Source organism: Meriones unguiculatus, chromosome 10 (genome assembly GCF_030254825.1).
Source record: "Meriones unguiculatus strain TT.TT164.6M chromosome 10, Bangor_MerUng_6.1, whole genome shotgun sequence".
NCBI lineage: Eukaryota > Metazoa > Chordata > Mammalia > Rodentia > Muridae > Meriones > Meriones unguiculatus.
The window spans coordinates 96498065-96516488 of record NC_083358.1 but is presented as its reverse complement, the minus strand read 5'-3'; the positions used below and the strand labels follow the sequence as shown (position 1 = coordinate 96516488).

The 18424-nt window shown below is 43.9% G+C and overlaps 1 protein-coding gene across 2 annotated transcripts in view; it reads right to left on the bottom strand.

Annotated features, from left to right (window-relative positions):
• Positions 1-1007: 1007 nt before the first annotated feature.
• Positions 1008-18424, bottom strand: part of Eeig2 (EEIG family member 2) — a 48573-nt gene continuing 31156 nt past the window's right edge. For both annotated transcript variants that reach the window (XM_021631710.2, XM_060392878.1), the window contains 7 exons: positions 17468-17514; positions 14425-14528; positions 9483-9578; positions 8541-8730; positions 8317-8444; positions 7762-7831; positions 1008-5282 (listed from right to left, as the gene is read on the bottom strand). In XM_021631710.2, the coding sequence (XP_021487385.1) occupies positions 5240-5282; positions 7762-7831; positions 8317-8444; positions 8541-8730; positions 9483-9578; positions 14425-14528; positions 17468-17514 (678 nt within the window). In that variant the 3' untranslated portion in view covers positions 1008-5239. The remainder of the gene's footprint in view (positions 5283-7761; positions 7832-8316; positions 8445-8540; positions 8731-9482; positions 9579-14424; positions 14529-17467; positions 17515-18424) is intronic.

The window sequence follows — 18424 nt, the reverse complement described above, 5'->3', positions numbered from 1 at the left end:
ATTTACAAATATGGATAGCCATACCAAAAACATAAACATTTAAAAAGACGTCATTGGAAATGGCAAAAGATAACGTTCACAGACATAAGACCGATTACTAAGAGGCAGTGGAATCCTTAACCAGGGCATGGGTTATAAGGCTACTGCACCATCCAGAATTTGTAGCTTCATTCGTATGTCCAACAGGAAGGAGAAGGACTTTTATGGTCTACTACCCATGACAAATTGTCCCCAGGTGAGAGCTAACTGGTTTCCCATGTATTTGACTTCAGGTGATAGTCCCATCGGCCTTTTAACCTCTCGCCCATTTTCCTTTCTCCTTTTCATCACATTAGGTGGGGAGCCTCTGGGTAAAGCCAACAGTCAACGGCCAGTGAAATTTAACTGCCCTGGGTCATACTTAAACCTGATTTAACTGTCACTGAGAACTACTGGCTATTCATAAACCCGGCCCAATGAAAGGGACAGGGTAACGTTACCCAAGAGAGGGTTCCACTGGCTGAAGTCACAGGTTGTCTGTAGTTACTGTGGGTACCTGGCTAACTGTTGCCTGGAGCCAGCTGCAGTACAGGCTACAGCCAGGCCCTGCTAATGTAGAAGAGGTCTTCCATAGATGCAAACTTCAGTCCAAGGGCTCAGAGGATACAGAAACAGCAACAGCAGATCTTTCTTTAGTGATTTTTTTTTTTTAGGCAAGAAGTCACTCTGTAGTCCAAGCTGTCTTGAAACTCAATATGTAGCCCAGGCTGCCCTCAAACCCATGGTGATTCCCCCTGCCTTCTGAGTGTTGGGATTTCAGTCCTGAGCCACCATACCTGGCTTCCTAATATTTAAAAATAAAAGGGTTGGAGAGATGGCTCAGTGAATAAGGATCTGCGTTCTGTTAGCAGGGGATTGAGTCTTCTGGTCTTCGTGAGTACCAACCAGCATGAAGACATGTACCACTGTCCATACATGTAGATAAAAATAACAGCAATAAAATCTTATAAGATTAAGAATATCCAGAGTTCTGAGATACCGCTTTTTATTGAACACGTATAAGATTCACTTTTATATCCTTACAAACATTTTACGAACAAAATTTCATTTTGTTTAAAAAAACATTTCCTGGATTTTATCACTGTATAGTTAAGACATAAGACATATAATATATAAATATGAAGGTCATTCTCCAAGTATTAGAACAGAATACTGACGGAATCACTTCATTTTCTTTTCTCAGCTCTGAGGAGCAATCCCAGGGTCTTGCATATGCTGGAAAGTTCCTTACCCCTGAGGTATTATTCCTCAGATATCAGTAACATTTCTCATAGACACTGTGTTAACCTCCAAAAAACCAAACTAACACACAGGAAGGCAATCCTCATGACATTGCCAAAGTTAATCAAATTCTTCTATAGTCTGGCTTTCTTTGCAATGAATTTGGCCAATGACTAACAGTGAAAGAATTATATAAGGAATATAAACATATACATTTCAAAATACAGACCACATTGTTAATAAAAATTTTAATATCTTTGTTGTATGGGGAGACTACCCACATTACTGTGTAAAATATTTTGTGTATACATTTTCTGACAAAAGTCCTGCGTAGAAGGGAATAAGGCCTTATTTTCAGGGCAGTCTTAGGCTTACGACAGGAATAGTTCATCCCTACAGCTCAGCTACTAACATTAGGCGTAGTACCTAGCTAAGCCAATGTGCACAGTGGCCTGACACAGTCTCAGTTACCCTACTTGGTTATACTCACATGACGTACCATCTAAGAGAACTGAATTTCTGAAATGCCCACATGAAAGACATGTGAAGAGAACAGTACAATCCCGTCATAGGTGCTTGCGGCGTCTCTCAGGGATTTAATGTAAACACAGAAGCCTAAGGTTTCAGAAGTGTTTCAGTGAAATATGTAATGATACTGTCAGCTTATGCTTCAAAAGTGGTTTATTTAACATGGAAATCTGAGAGTCTGGAATTGCTTCCAAATGCTTTGACTTACCAAAACTCAGTGCTGCCTGATTTAAAAAAAAAAAAAAACAAAACAGGGTCTAATTTTGGGCTCAAGATTACCATGGAGCCCAGACTGCCCTTGAACTCAAGTAGACCATGTAACTCAGGCTACCCTCGAACTCGCCGAAGCCTCCCAAGTACTGGGATTACAGGAGCGAGCCTGAATTTGAATATGTTTTGAATGGAGGTTCGTTGAGGGTATTTTCTTTTTCCTTCTAGTAAAAAAAAAAAGGGGGGGAGGGTGTTAAGTGGTCAACCTCTGTGGCTCACAGTTTTGTATAAAAAAAGAACAACAACAACAAACTAAAGACAAAGACATACAGAAGAATCTAGCTTGGTTATTATTTCTTATGGTTTTATGATGGAATGAGATGGTGGAGCTAGGGTTGTTGGTCAAGACTTTAATATCAAAAGTATTCATCTACATTAGTTGTTTGTATAGAGAGGCCTTCAATATGGCCACAAAAGGAAGCCTGGCATCCTAGTGTAAACTGATGGCTCAGCTGTCTCTGCCTCTTCCTACATGTGTCCTGAGCAAGGTACTCAAGATCCTTCTCGCTACCAATACCAGCTTTAAAGGGTGCTGTCTGTCTTTTCTCTAGGACAGAAGTAGGAAACAGTTTAGATCAAAAAATCCTCCAAGACTAGACTGGGTAAAATCTGACCTAAATATGAAAAAAATTAACTTGTTAAGAGTGTACTGTCCCAACTCTATTGTTTCCTCAAAACAGAGTTAAAAGTAGACTTGGTGCTTAGCAAACAGCTTTTAAAATAGCCTCGTGGCTGAGAGCCTGACAATGTATGCCCCGCAGAAAGAAAAAAATAGAAATGCTTTCACTCAGGCAACCCTTCACATTCTGTACTGAAATATGAATGCAGAATATCCAGAACCCCAGGGAAGGAGAATCCAGACTTTAGCTGACTTGAGAGTCACAGCTATTGTCTCCCCTCCCAACTCACTGTTTCTACTTACTAAGTCATCTTTTTTTTATTACTTAACATATATAAATCAAGATTATTTAGTGGCTGCTAAAATAAAGGCATATTTTTTATACTTTTTAAAACCTCTTCACATTTTCATTTTCCCTTTTTGAGGCAGGGTATCATACAGCTTCCTCTGGCCCCCAACTCCCTACAGAGCCAAGAATGACCCTAAACATCTGATCCTCCTGCCTCTGTCTCTCAAGTTCTGGGATTACAGGTGTGCACCAACGCTCACACTCGAAAACCTAGGGTTTCGGGTGGTCGAGGCAAACACTCGGCCAGCTGAGTCATCTTCCCCAGATCCACACATTTTACTTTTCTAAAAAAAAGGGTTCTGTACCATTTAAAATGCCAGCACCTCATCCTGTGTAAAGACCCAGGGCCCAGGGCCAAGGCTACGCGAGGCAGCGACTGTGCCTTGGCTGCAGCACCTGTGTTGTCCCATGAGTGGCCTCCCTGAACCACGCTTACAATCTAGTGTTATTATCGTCTTTAGAATCCAAAATCATTTGCAGAGGGTCCACAGAAAATAAAGCTGGGAAATTATAGCGTTAAAAACAGAAAAACACGCCTTTTAAAATTGTCAGGATAAACTCTCTAAATAATATCTTCATCATCAACATACACTGGGTCTGCTCACCTGAAAACTGACAGCATGTCACCCCCTACCTAGATCACCTGGTAAAGATGTTCGTGTCAATGTCCTGCCCTCCAAATCTCTCCTGATCTGACGAAAAGAAAAATCCTTTCTCTTAGTATTAACATATTTTAACATTTTAGAATAATTAATAATAATAAGGTGTCATCTTCTTTTAAAAAATCAGAACCTAGTTTAAAAACATTTTTGGATTAACGTAGACCACCTAACTCTTGAGATATTAAAATAAAAATTCTAACACGAACAATTCCAATTTTTCCAAGCTTCCCAACATTCAAACATTTTAAGTATTTTGTCAACATAAAATACCTTGGGCAGAGTAATCCTGTTCTGGGCTTATCGTCTTCTAGGACATGACTGTAGATGGCTGGGGCATTGCTGGCCCTGTACAACTGTGTGTTTCTCTTCGGCAAAGGGGAGTTTAACTCTTTGTACATGGGTACTGTTAAGTTAGACCAGAAAACCAGAGCTTGTGTACTGTGCTGTTAGCTCGGGTCCAGACGAGAGAGCTGCACCCTAAAAGCTGTATTAGAGGTATGTTACAGTCCACTCCTGCTCCTAACAGCTAGATTCTGACACAGTAAAGAAGAAAACAGTTTCTGGTCAAAGGGGCTAAAATAGAAAAGCGCCAGTCGCCCGGGCGTCAGTGAAAGCAGATGCCAGATGTCTGTCCATTAGTGTCAGCTCACAGAAGTCTGGCTTCCTGAGGAAGAAAGCTATTTTTCTGTTCACCTCACAGTTTTCTGTCTGTTCTGACCGCTGAGACCAGCAAGTCTTAGCACTGAATGGGTTAGGGAACAGCTCCTCTCCTAGCTTGCCTGCGGTAGCCTAACGTATAGATTATTAAGCTTGCTCTTACCACAGTGCCACTTGGGCTTTTGCAATTCATCTAATATTGATGACAAGGAATGGATATATGCACGCTCACAGCGTTCCTTCCATCCGCCTGTCTCACACTTGGACACATTTGTCGTTTGACTTCCATCTGATACGTTCAGAATTCTTAGGTATTTAAAATGCTTCAGTTATAGCCTAACATCTCCCAAAGCGCGGACACCCACTCTTTCCGCCAGTTATTGCATCAAAGGAGTTAATACACTTAGTACAATGCTATAGGTAGGAGGACATGGAAGGGTTACTTCATAAGAATTACAGTTACCTTGATACAATTATAGGGTTTAAACTGACCTCATGTACTGTCTCTTAAATGTAAAATTTAAACACAGGGCCCAGACCTGTTGGGCACCCCCGCCTTGGATTTTTATGGTGGAATACTAGAACCACACTCAGAAGTGTCAAGTGCCGCTTTTTCTCCGGGGTGTTTTGGAAGCACAAGCAGGCTTTTCGTTCTGGGTGCTTATGCAGGCAAGGCCTTCACCCTCTGTTCACATGCTCCCTCCGTGGGTAAGCGGGTGGGAAAGGGTGCTGGGGGGTGCTCTGAGAGGCAATCAGCGTTGCTTTCCTCTTCACAGATGAACTTGACGTTGAAAACAGGCTCATTGTTTTTCTTACATGCTTGACTAAACACCTTGAAACACCGTTGTCTACACCTCAGGTATACGGGGAAGCTACTGTCCTCGGGCTCCACTTCTAGCGTTTGATCACAACCTGTTCATAGGCTCCAGATCCTACCCTGAAACAGGGAGGGGAAAACTTTTAGACCTTGAACTGCAGAGGTGGCAGCTTGCAAAGACCTCTTCTCCCAGGCACACGAGGTGGTTTTCTATTTTTGAGACAGGGTTTCTCTGTGTAGCCATGGTTGTCCTAGAAGACCAGGCTGGCTTCCAACTCAGAGATCTGCTTGCCTCTGCCTCCTGGGATTAAAGGCGTGTGCCACCACCATCCAGCTCTGGGTAGTTTTCTATTGAACTTTATTTCTACAAGGCCTAAAGGTATACACAAAGTCACACAAACAATACTAAAATCAGCCTCAGCCAGGACAGTAAATAGGGTTTTCATGGAGTTAATGATGAGAGTCTTTAGTTATAACATTGTAGGTCTTAGTATATCCTTCTAGAAAGTGTAAAGCCTTTTCTTTCTATTCCGCCTCCCTCTCTTTCACCCTCTCTCCCTCTGTCTCCTTCCTTTTTCTTAGACAGGGTTTTATTTAGCCTAGGCTGGTCTATACTTCTCTATGTAGCAAAAAAAAAAAAAAAAAAAAGACTTTGTAGTCTAGTTCTTCATACCTCTACCTCCCAAGTGCCAGGATTATGGGTTACAGGGCTCAATAATTCTTTTAGTCATCATGCAGATGGCTATATATGTGGCCAGCATTGTGAATGAAATGCTCTGGACGGAGGGTTTTCTTCAGCAGCTCAGTGTAGAAGAAAGTTGGCTGTCCTCATTATGCCCCATAATCTCTTCTCTGCTTCATAGTTTAGCTAGTGACAGGGAACCTGGCTAGAAAGGTTTCCTCAACTCCCCTGTAGGTAGGTGTGATCATGTGACTAGATTTTCCCACATGAAAACAGATGAAGAAATATATCATCTATCTCTCTAGTGCACAAGACGTTCTTACCCTGGCTTAGCGGTCCAGGACGGTGAAATAACAAGATGGCAGTGCATCAGTTTTGGGGACAAAGCTGTATAATCAGCCTGGCCATTGCATTCTTGGGCTTCTGTGTACAGCCTTTACTGTAACATGCCAGGTGTGACATATATCATGGTAGCACGTCATACACAAAGACATACAGACACTGCTAAAATCAGCCTCAACCACGGCAGTACATAGGATTTTCAGGTACTGACCTCTCATAATAAAATATGCCAAATACGTTAATTTGCAAGCTTTGTGACTAGAACCATTCTGAGGTAGCCCATTTAAGTAAAGGCCACATCAACAGGAGACGTCCTGTTGTTGTCACTATGACTGTTACTTTGGACCGTGGTTCTGTGCCGTCAAGGAGGGAACATGCATCTTTCTGCTCTCATTTCTTGGTCTGGCAGAATAAAGATTCTCACTGTGTCTTTCAGATGGCAGCTAGCTTTATGCTTTTGAATGGGCCGCAGTTCTGCCCATTCCCATCTTGGGTGTTGAGGAAACCTCTGGTGCTGCACGGAGGTGAGGGTGTTACTGTTAAAAGTCACCAGCAGCTACCCAGGTCTTCACCTGTCAAGGTACCTGATGCTTCACACTGAGTGTCCAGGGTTTAATAGTCCTGGAAGCAACCACTACGGCTGCTCTCATCTTTAGTGACATTTTATGAGATGTTTATGGTATACCTATCCCATTCCTTCCCACCATGGACCAGTGATAACCCCGAGACTGTAGTCATGCAATGAAATAAACCAATACGGTGAAAGCAAAGTCTGTCAGAATAGGAATAGGGTTGGACTTTTACTATGTACTTGTAGAAGGAAGGGAGGACCATGACTCTCACTGGAATTCTACCATTCCCTCCTGCATGTACTCTTGGAAGATGCTAGGGTATATAGGGGGCGAAGAGTTAACTGACGTTAGGCTTCTGTGAGATTGTCAGCCACGATGGAGTAGGATTTCTTGGTGACGCAGCTGTTTTGAGTCACCCTTGCTTTTGTAAGCTGAGGAAGCTTATTTATCGCCAATCTATCCGTTGTTATTTTGGGCTGTTGCTTGTGCTCTATCTTAGCTCACAGAAGATAAATACTGGTATTTAAACATCAGAATGCCAGAAGGAAGCATGTATGTGTGGGAGATAGTGACTAGAGAATTTTCGAATCTGATGAAATCTATAAGCACAGGGATTCAAGAAGTTCAATGAAACCCAAACAGAATAAACACAGAGAAACACACCCAGTCACAGTATACTCCACCTTCTAGGAAACCAAGGAAGACATCTTTAGCACTCAGGAGGCAGAGGCAGGCGGGTTTCTAAGAGTTTGAGGCCAGCCTGCTCTATATAGAGAGTTTCAGGCCAGTTAGGGTTATATACATTGAGACTGTCTTAAAAAAAAAAAAAAACTTAAAAAATATCTAGATAGAGGCTGGAGAGATGGCTCAGCAGCTAAGAGCCATTCCCGATCTTCTAGAGGACCTGAGTTCGGTTCTGGCATTTACATCAGGTGTCTGTAACTCTGCGGGCTATTTCCTGTTCTCATCTGTCCTCAGCAGAGCCAGCTGGTGGGCAACGTACCTGTTTGGAAGATGGTGGCTGCCGAAGGTCGTACTTCCCCCAGGCCCCACGAATAACCTCAGGCCTTCTTCTGCCACACATAATTAGAACACATAATTAGATAGGCCGCTATCAAATAACACGCATATTGAAGCAAACCTCATTTCACAGCCACCAAGCGTAGCAACGTTTTACACGCGCTTTATGCGAATCACCCAGCCCAACAGGTCCTTCTCACCAACTTCCCAAAGCTCTCTTTCTTTTAACAATAATGATAGCTCTTTCTGCACATTTTCACGAGGTTCAATTATTTCTATTTCCAGCCAGCTACACAACAAAGCGGTCCACTGATACGTGTTTTCTATTCTCATCAGCATGAGTAATTGCACCTTTCAAGCTGGTGACAGATAAATTTTCAGTTTCCGCGGAAAACGCTGGGAGCGACGGCAGGAGTCTATCTCTTCACCGCTGTTCTCCAGACCACCACCCCCGGCCCTCCCATACTCGGCAGCCGCCCAACCGCGTGGGTTCCACAGCTGTGGCCCCCCGCACCGCACGCCTGCGTTCTTCGCGCACCTTCCGCACTGGAATCCAGGCTGAAGTCCTGGCTCTGGAGGATTTTCTCCACGATGTCATCAGCGTCCACCCTGGTGTCGTCGACCCGCTTCAGCTGAGACTCAACGGAATCCTGCTTGACCGGGCATCTTGGAAGAGAACCACAGTTGTTTTCCCCCCCTGGTACTGATTATGTTAGGAAAATAAGGATGTTTTAAATGTAAAGCCATCATGCGGGAGGGTACCTGGCGAGTTTCTCCGAAGCTTCTTCTTCATCTGCAGCGCTGTCTGGACTTGGTTCGGCCGGGATTTGCTCAGTTTCGTCACATGGCTCCAGAATGCTTTCAATTCCTGTTGACGTACTTCCCACTGAGGTATTTCTCCTGTGGCAGAACTCGGAGAAACTGGATGACCGGGAGTGACACGTGCTATACCCTGCCAGAGGAAAAATCATTTTGGATATCTTATCAATTTTGGACACACTACAGTCTACCTTGTTCTTTCTGTATGTGTGTGCATGTTCATATGGGTGCATGCTCAAGCGTGTGCACACGCACATGTGTGAACGTGTGTGTTGATTGGGTCATCTCCTCTGCCACTGGCCACCTTATTTTTTTGAGACAGGATCTCTCACGGAGATTAGAACTTGCTGATTTGGCTGCCGCTGCCCCTGAAATCCATCTGTGTTTGAACCCAGTGCTTAGATTACAGGTATGAACTGTCATGACTGACTTCTATGGGAGTGCTGGTGTTTGAACTCAGGCTCTCATGCTTGCCCTTTATGGAATCATCTACCAGCTCTGGGAAGTAATTTCTTTATCTTACAATAATAAACTTTCCACCGTAACAGTTTCAAGTTTATTACTAAATTTCATTCTGTCTGGAAACAGGCACTTATACAGCAAGCAGAGGCTAGCCTTGAACTTGCCATCCTTCTGTCTCAGCCTCCCCACTGCTAGGATGACAGGTGTGTGTCACTACCCCAGGCTTCAAGTCCCTTTAGAACAGTGGTTCTCAACCTTCTTAATGCTTTGACCCTTTAATACAGTTTTGCTACTGTTATAGATTGGATATAAATGTCTGATATACAGAATATCTGATGTGACCCCCCCAAAAGGTCGTGACACACAGGTTGAGAACCACTGCTTTAAAACAACTAGGAATTGAATCCCACTGTGGGCCTCTACCTGATACTTTGGACTGCTGGCTTGCATAGCTTGATGTTCTAGAGTGTCCCCAGGCGCCAAGTTCATCTGGAACAGAGGCACTCTTTGCTGAAAGATCTGCAATAAGTCAAAACTCGATGTTACTATTACTACCAAGTCAATGTCCAATGTTTATTTTACCTGTAGATTTTATTACTTTGCAAGTTCATAATCAAGAAAAATAAATTATAAAGTGATAGACTCCTTCCAATTGGTACAATGAAAACAACTACACTGCAAGAAATGAAAGAATGCTTATTGGAAAGCATTCTTTGGAAAGAATGGAAAGTTAGGGAACTTTGGAAAGTTAGGGAACTTTCATAATGTCTGCTAGCAGCGTGTCTTAAAACCATTAGGTTTCTTTTTTGTGTGTGCTCAACATTTTTCTAATAAGTCAGTCTTATTCTTACAAATTCTCATGAAACTGCTGTATTTTGGTATTGTTTCTTTTCCATCCATCTGTCTATCTATCTGAGAGGGTCTCCTATATCCACAGCTATCCTTAGACCCACTCAGTAGCTGTGGCTGGTCTTCACCTCCTGATCTTTCTGTCCTGATGTGAGTGCTGGGATTCTAGGTGTGCACCACCATGCCCTGGCACTATAGTGGTTTTGTTTTGTTTTTGGTGTGTGGAGGAGAGCTTACTCCCCCTGGAATTCATCTCAGCCGTGAATTAAAGGTACTTTACTGCTTTAATGTCAGTCTTCCTAGTGCTAGGCTATATGTGGCACAATGCTGTTACTTTTATCAACACAGCACAGGATGCAGTACCCGGGATGAAAATTCTTAAAAAACTGAATACAAAACTGTAGATGACACAGCTTCTTAAAGCACTGGCTGTCTTCCAGAGAACTCAGGGTTCAGTTCCCAGCACCCACATGGAGGTTCACAACTACCTGCAACTCCAGTTCCAGGGGACCCAACACCCTCTTTTGGCCTCTACAGGCACTGCATGCACATGGTGCACAAACATACACACAGGCAAAACACCCACACACTAAAAATAAAATAAGTCAAATTTGAAAAATACAGTGATAAAAGAAACTGATAATAGTACATAGTTTGGAAGGAAATGTGCAAAGAAGTGGTGCCCAAACTGATTCTAGTAGCTCTAGGTCATGTGCATAACCTAGACAGCAATTATGTATTTGTGGTCCCAGGCGTCCTCCATAGAAGGCAGCACTGTGGCCGGTTAGCATTAGTGTAAAACACTTGGAAACTAGAACTGTGGTGAACTTAGGAGAGCATCTGAGTGAGATGGTTACCACAGCAGCAGTTCTTTAGGTGAGATCGTGCACAACTGGGCCACCTAATGCTGCCAAGCACCCAAGGTACTGGTCCTCTGCAAAGGTTTCTCCTGTCTGGGCAGACTGTAAGGGTCCCAAGCACCTATCTCTACAGCAGCCTTAGACCCAAAAGTTAGCTCCAAAGAACCCCTCTCCTAGGAGAGAGTTCATAGAGATTCCTGAACACCCAAGAGTCTACTCCAGTGTTTGGCTCAAATCTCAGCCATCTGTCTTCTGTAATCCAAAATGTATTCAATCCATATAAGAAATTTATTAAGCTCTTAATAAGTCAGTTGTCTGTGGTGTAGCCAAAACTGAGGCATTGGGGACACAAAGCATAAAGCAAACATATGCTCAGAATTTGGAGAGAGAAGCAAGCAGAATGCAGTATATCCAGCATTAACCAACACAAGGTATTAAGGACTCCAAAGGCCAGTGCACATGATACCTCGTGGGAGGAGACCTCACAGAGGATGCTAGCAGAGGACCTGCCAATGCAGGAGTCTCTAAGCTAGCTGCTGGGCGGGGAGGGGGGGAAGGGTAGGGCAAGCCTTGCTTGTAGAGAAGCAAATGGTACTGAGCCATGGGGAGGTGATTGATGGGGAAGAGAGGCTGAAGGCCTGAGAAGAGGCCAGGTGACGAAGACCTTTCTGTGAGCTGAATGAAGGAAGCACTTCAGTGACTTTAAGCAAGGGCATGGCAGTCTATGTTGTGTGAAGATTGCTTTAGTAAAAGGATAAGCAGGTTGGAGTGAAGAGTGAAGGTTTCATTATAACCCCGCTGAGAGTGAGAGATGTTTAGCACAAATGGCCAGATTCTGCTACTGAGCAGAAGTTTGTGCCAGGATACCTGAGCAGTAGGAGAAAGAGTTAGACAGATTTACGCTGAATATATGAAATCTGAGGACAATCAATACTCATTTCATCCTGACCTGTCCGTGGTCTTATTCTGGGATATAACGATCAGATCATGAAGAACCCAAAGTCTGGCTAGGGAGAGAGATGAGGATGTGGTTGAGTATGATGTGTGGCTTGAATGGACCTTCCCCAAGACATTTGGAAACAGTATTTGTGAGCAGAAAGTGTTTAACACACATTTATATAACCACATTATATTTATGAGACAGTTAAATCCAGCGGTGTAGATGAGATCGCCCAGAAAACTAACTAGAGGGGACTGAACCTCTGTGGAATAGCAAACACTAGAGAGGAGGTAGAAGATAAGACGTTTTTATGCCTTAGTCTCTGTCATTGAAGGACTGGGGACTAAGCCCAGAGCCCCAAGCATAGAGGCAAGAGCTCTATGCCACAGTCACAGCACTAGGACCATAAAGAAGTTTCTTTTAAGTTTTTTTTTTTGGTTATTATTTGAGAACTTCATGTATGTATACAATGTGTTTTGGTCAAATTCATCCTCTATTCCTTCCTCTCCAATTCCTCCTGTGCTCTTCTCTCACTTTTCTCTAACTACTTATTGTGCTCTGTTCTTAAACCCACTGAATACACTTAGTGATGTGCTTGAGTGTAGGGCCATCCACTGGACGTGGGCAGTCTCTCAGGGACCACATCCCTAAAGAAAACCAACTCTCTCTTCCCCAGTAGCCACCGATTGCCAACTTCAAAAAATGTGTGTGTGTGTGTGTACAATATAGCACATATGTGTAGGCCAGATGACAATTAACTAACTAGCTGGAGGCAAACATCTGTTTCCACTGATGGGTCCTAGGGATTGAACTCAGGTCATCAGGATTGGGGGGCAAGAGCCTTTACCCACTGAACCATCTTGTTGGCTCAAGAAATCCCTAAGAAGCTAGAAGAGGAGAGGTCATGAAGGTAGAAGGCAAAGGAGAGAAGGCTTCAAGAAAGAATTGGTGGCTGAGGCATAGGACAACAGGAAAAATGCCCACAGGATTTGGCAATCAAATAACTGTACATATCAGGATAGGACACAAACCAGCTTGCAGATGAGTTCAACAGAAAATGGGCAGTATGATGGTTAACTCCCCATAATTCTGACTAGACTAGGAACCGCCTAAGGGACACCTACCTGGGCACATCTGTGAGGGTGCTTCCAGAGAGGGTTAACTGAGGAGTGAAAGCCCACCCTGAGTGTCAGCAGAAGCGTGCCCTCAGCTGAGGTCCTGGGCTGAATAAGGAAGAAGAGGAAGCAGCTTGGACACCAGCATTTATCTTTCTGTTTCCTAAAGGCCGGTGCCATGTGACTAGATACCTCCCATCTTGCTGTGACTGCCCACTGCAACAGATTGCATACCCTGGAACCGTGAGCCCAAAGAACCTTCGAGCTCTTTTGTCACTGCAACAAGAAAGGTGTCGGACGCCAGCAGCCTTGGTGGCTAGACATTTGTCTACATGTACTATGATGCATGCGTCAAATAGGTATTCTCTTGATGATGCTTCTCCATGTCTGTCTGTCTACCCAACATCAGACTGCTGGAGTCTACAGGACATCAGAAGATAGAGATGGATGTAAGGATAGTAGCTTTCACCTTATATTTTCTCATCAGTATAGACAAAATATTTAAGTGCTGAAGGGAGGGGTTAATGGAAAGATTAACATTATCCATAAATCAAGAAATCCATACTCACAAACACTGACAAGGAACCTTATCACTGCGCATTTGAAAGGTAGTGCAAATGTGAAGCCCGGTGCGTTACTGTTCTTTCCACTCTTTCCAACAACGCACGCCATCTCCATAACCCGGGAGACAGAAGGAAACGGCTATGTTCTCTTCCTGCAGCCAGGCTGGCATCTCCCCCACCCTGCTTTTAGCTGCTACAGTAGATTCTGCTTCTGCTGGAACTTTGTCTAGGGAAATGGATCTTGCTCTGTAGACCAGGCTTGAACTTTTGGTCTTGAACTCACAGAGATCCACCTGCCTCTGCCTCCTGAGTGTTGGGATTAAAGACATGGGCCACCATCACCTGGAAAGTAGATCTTAAAGGTGCTCTTGGGACCCTGTATAATATAAAGTTTCAGGCACCAACTTGTATCTCCCAAGACCCAAACTAGCTGCTGGTGCTAGCATGTGTTTTAATGTCCCCAAACCCCGGGTAAATCAAATGCACAGGGAGGCTTGAGAAACACCAAGAAAAGACGAGAAGCAGCACCAAGGAGCTGACGGGCCAGTGTGCCCAGCATGAGGGAGGTACAGAAGCTGGAGGTCCTTGTGTTTCTGAGGAGGGGATGAGGTCAGTGTGAGGTCATGCCCGTGCAACACGCAGCTCTCATTGTCAGTGCGCTTTACTCTAGTCAAATAAGTACTGGCGTGGCCAGCATACTAACTGGCTCATTTCAAGTCATCGTGCATTATGTATTTATATGCAGGTGGGTTGTAGGAATCTTTTTAACAAAAACATTTATTTGTTCATTTTGTGTATACAAGTCTGGACATGCATGTGCCATAGAGTACATGTAGAGGTTAGAGGGCAACTTGTGGGAGTCAGTTTTCTCCTTAAACTGTGTGGATTCCAAGGACTGAACTCAGGTCATCAGGCTTGGTGGCAAGCGCCCTGACCTGCTGAGCTCTCTTGGTAGCCCTTCAGGGTTTAGGATCTTGTAGGAAAGATTGTAGTATTGTTTCTCAGAAATTAAAAGATCAGGGAGCTATATACCCATACCTGCTATTCCAAGATGTACTTTGAGGGTCTCTCCACCTTTTCTGTCCTCTTCCAGAGACTCGGATTCCCCAGCGATTGGTATTGACATGGATGTGGAGGGAGGCCTGTGGAGGGAGATATTCTGATGAGCAGATCTGGAATCACATGTGAGCCTGAAGATTTAAACTACCTTTAGGGACCAACTGTGTGCTCAGCTCCTGCCTTAGTAACTTCTTTATTAGCGCTATCCTTTTGAGGATGAAATGAAAACCATCAACTAATCCATAAGTATCTTTTAGAACCATAAAACCTGAATAATAAATGTGGGAGAGATTTTTATATAAGGCTCTTATTTTTATTTATGTGTTCGTGTGTATATACACACATGTGCAGGTGCCTGCAGAGACCAAAAGTGGATGTTGGATCCCCTGGAGCTAGAGTTACAGATGATTGTAAGCCACCTGATGTGGGTGCTGGGAACCGAACTTTGGTCCTCTGCAAGTGGCAGGTGCTTTTAATCGCTGACCTGTAGAGAAAGGTTTGTATATAACAAAATACTGGGAACAGAAAGAGTACTGCCTCATAGAGTTCTGAAGACAGAGAACTCCATGTGCTGTCACAGTTTTGTAATTTCAGCACTCAGGAGGTCGAGGTTGAGGCAGGAGGACCAGAAGTTCAAGATCATCCTTGGGCATGAGCAAGCTGGATGCCAACCTGGGCTACATGAACCCCTGTCGTAAAGCCAGAGCTAACCCTTCAGTAGTGCCTTTGGATCAAAGCTCAAGCTCCTAGGATGACACCCAAGGCTCTTCATGGTCTGACTAGGCCCAATCTCTTTAATTACCAATGGTTGTATTTTAGTTTTTGTTTAATATATTTTTTGAGACACAATCTTTTCTCTGTAGCCCTGGCTGGCTTAGTAGCGTGTATGTAGCTCAGACAAGCCTTGGACTTCTGAAAATCTTCCTGTTTCAGTTTTTGAGTGCTAGGATTATATATAAGCTTGTACCAGCAGGCATGGCTGAGTTATATGTTTAAATAACATAAACAACTTGGTTAAAAAAACTCTCCATTGACTATTTCATGGGAAAAATACATAGAAGATTCATGCAAAGAATGGAGTCTACAATAGCAGCCATAAATCACCAGTGTCTGGACTGTGCCTGCATGCCTCAGTTCTTAAATCTCAGTTGTCTTCTGTCCATAGGTGATTGATTACAGTCATAACATACCTAACACTACCTTAAATTTGGCATTCTTGTCTTGCTGTCTCAAAAAACCAGGAGCCATTTCTACGGAGCGTTCTAGGACAGGGACAGAGGCTGACCATGGGGGCGGCTAGGGCAGCAGACTCAGAATCTCAAGTCTTAGCTAGGATGCTGCAGTTCTGTTGCCCCGGGCAACACAGTTTGGTGAATAACTACCCAGTGCCCACCTGGTGTTGGCTCAATTCTACTACTTCTTTTGTTCAAAAATGTTTCATATGCTTTGTCAGGATCCTTTGATATAGCACAGTTGCAGATTAAAGAAATGGGAATTATCTTACTTTTATAGTAATGGTCAGAGTCCGTGAAAAATGACCTCCTAAAATGGCATCATCATCTCCTGGAGTATTCCACAAATATTCCATGCATCATAACAATGCCCTATGTGTGTTAAAATTGTTTTCTCTCCTTGGAATGTGGCTCTACTCGCCTCCTGTACTTAGTGCATTCTTAGTTACAGCTTAGCTCAGTGCTCCTTTTCAGTGAGGGCTTTGCTGGCTTTTAAGGAATAGCGGTGTTGAGAGCCCCCATTCTGTCCTGTAACATCCTGTGTGGTGTGCTCACCTCACAGGCGTCTAACAGAGCCGGGCCTGCATCTCTCCAGGAGCTATTTGCCTTTGGTTCCACACAGACATACTTGACCAAGACCATTGCTCCGCCTTAGCGTACTCATTTGTAAGACAAGAATTTGGATCACACTGGAATGTTTTACAAATATCCTTTCTTTCTTTCTTTCTTTCTTTCTTTCTTTCTTTCTTTCTTTCTTTCTTTCTTTCCTTCCTTCCTTTCTTTCTTTCTCTCTCTCTCTCTCTCACTCTCTCTCTCTCTCTCTTTTTCTTTCTTTTTCGATGTGGGTCTCATTGTGTCTTACACCTGAGCTCTGAATTGCTTCTCTTGTGGCTTCCCAGGAGAGAAAACATTAACTAATGAAACGGTCACATAATCTACCTCCTCCACCCTTGTTCTCACTGCGGCTCCCTCAGATGTCTCTTTTTTCCACCTTGCATTGTAAACAAGATCATTTACTTTTCATTTGAAACCTCTGCGGCTTTTTTCCTTATTCAGGAGGTAAGTGCAGTCATTTTAGCGGCCCACAAGATGGCCATCTGACCTCATCTCCTATTACCAAGCCCATCTCTCCCTCTGCTCTAGATGTGCTGGTCTCCAGGCAGTTACGTGAACATGCTGGGAACGGCTGCCCCTCAAGGCTTTTGTCTGTACTCCCTCCACCTTGAATACTCTTTTCCCGAATGTCTGTATGGCTTGCCTCCCACCTCCTTCAAGCCTAATCAAATATCCTCTTAACCAGGGAGGCCTCCCGTGACACTCAATATAAAACAGCGACAGCTCTTTGTGGTGTCTCCCTGCTCCCCTGTTACTCCTCAACAAGGCATCTATTCCCAGGCTCTTTTTCTATGCTTATTGCTACTTGCTTGTTTCTTTCTTAGAGTGTAAGTCCTAAAAGGAGGTAGAACGCAGTCTCCTGCTCACTGCTGTTTCTGAGGTTAGAATGCACTCTCGCACACTGTAAGGCACCTACCAAGTATCTGTCGGAAAGGTGAGTAAGATCATAGAAAGCAAATGAAACCTTCAGTTTGCCCATTTCACGAACACCTGAAAACCCAAAGATCTATACCTCGCCTCATTTTGAGAGTGGTCAGCTTACTCGATAATAGGACACAGTTCACTTCTCTGAAGTTCAGGTCAGTCTACCACGAAGGGAATTATCTGTCTACAAAGCTGCTTCACTGTGTATCAGACTCTCAGACAAGCAATCTGTTTACTGGTTTTCAACTTACGTTTTAAAACATGGGTCACCAGACATCAGCTGCATACTGATCAAAACCTAAACAAAAGAGCAACAAAAGCCACAATCACAAAAGATTTCTTGAGACGCCAGCTTTTGCTAATCAGTGTTTCCACCACAACACCTAGTCTAATATTTTCTATTTAGAAAGCATTAAGTGGAATAAATGTTTAATGAGTGTGACCAAAATTCAATTACTGCTTTATGTAGACATGGATTAAAAGAATTATCTTTAACATCCAAAACCTTGTGATTATAAAAATTCTGTTGAAATGATAAAAATAAAAAGCACCTCCCCAGTAATAATCCTTCCCCAGCATGCATTTCTGTCTGGTTGGTCTGTTTACTCCAGATTCCTGTGGGGTGTAAGTATTTGATAAGCAGGCCCTCATGGGATACCTTCTTGGGGATTTAAGGGGCAGAGAGCTTCTGGCCTTTGCATCAGCTTTGGACTGGGACTAAAGCCTCTCTGTTGCCTTCTGGGATGCTGATATTCCCTGGTTGCTGAGTATCTTTTAAGAATCAACCACAGGAAGGGATCCAAGATGGCAGCGCCGGGAGGATACTGTGTCTGACAAGCAGGACAGCACTGACAGAACAGCGACCAACAGAACGAATTCTGGGACCTAAAACACCAGTGATTGTGTTTCCAGTGAGAGGAAACCCCACAGTGCGGGAAGCAATCGGTCTGTTCTCAGGTCACCCAGCTAAAACTAGGAGGAGTTCCTGGGTCCTGGTGGGCTCTCAGTCGCCAGCCCAGAGCCACACGCCTGCATGCTCAGGTCACCATCCCAGACTGAACTGTGGGCACCGCAACACCAGAGACCAGGATTTCCAGCTGAGAAAAAAATCCCATGGTGAAGGAAGCAATCGGGACTGACCTCAGGTTACCCAGACAATCCCTGGAAAAGGTCCCCGGGTCCCCAGAGACCTGCCGGTGTGCCCAACT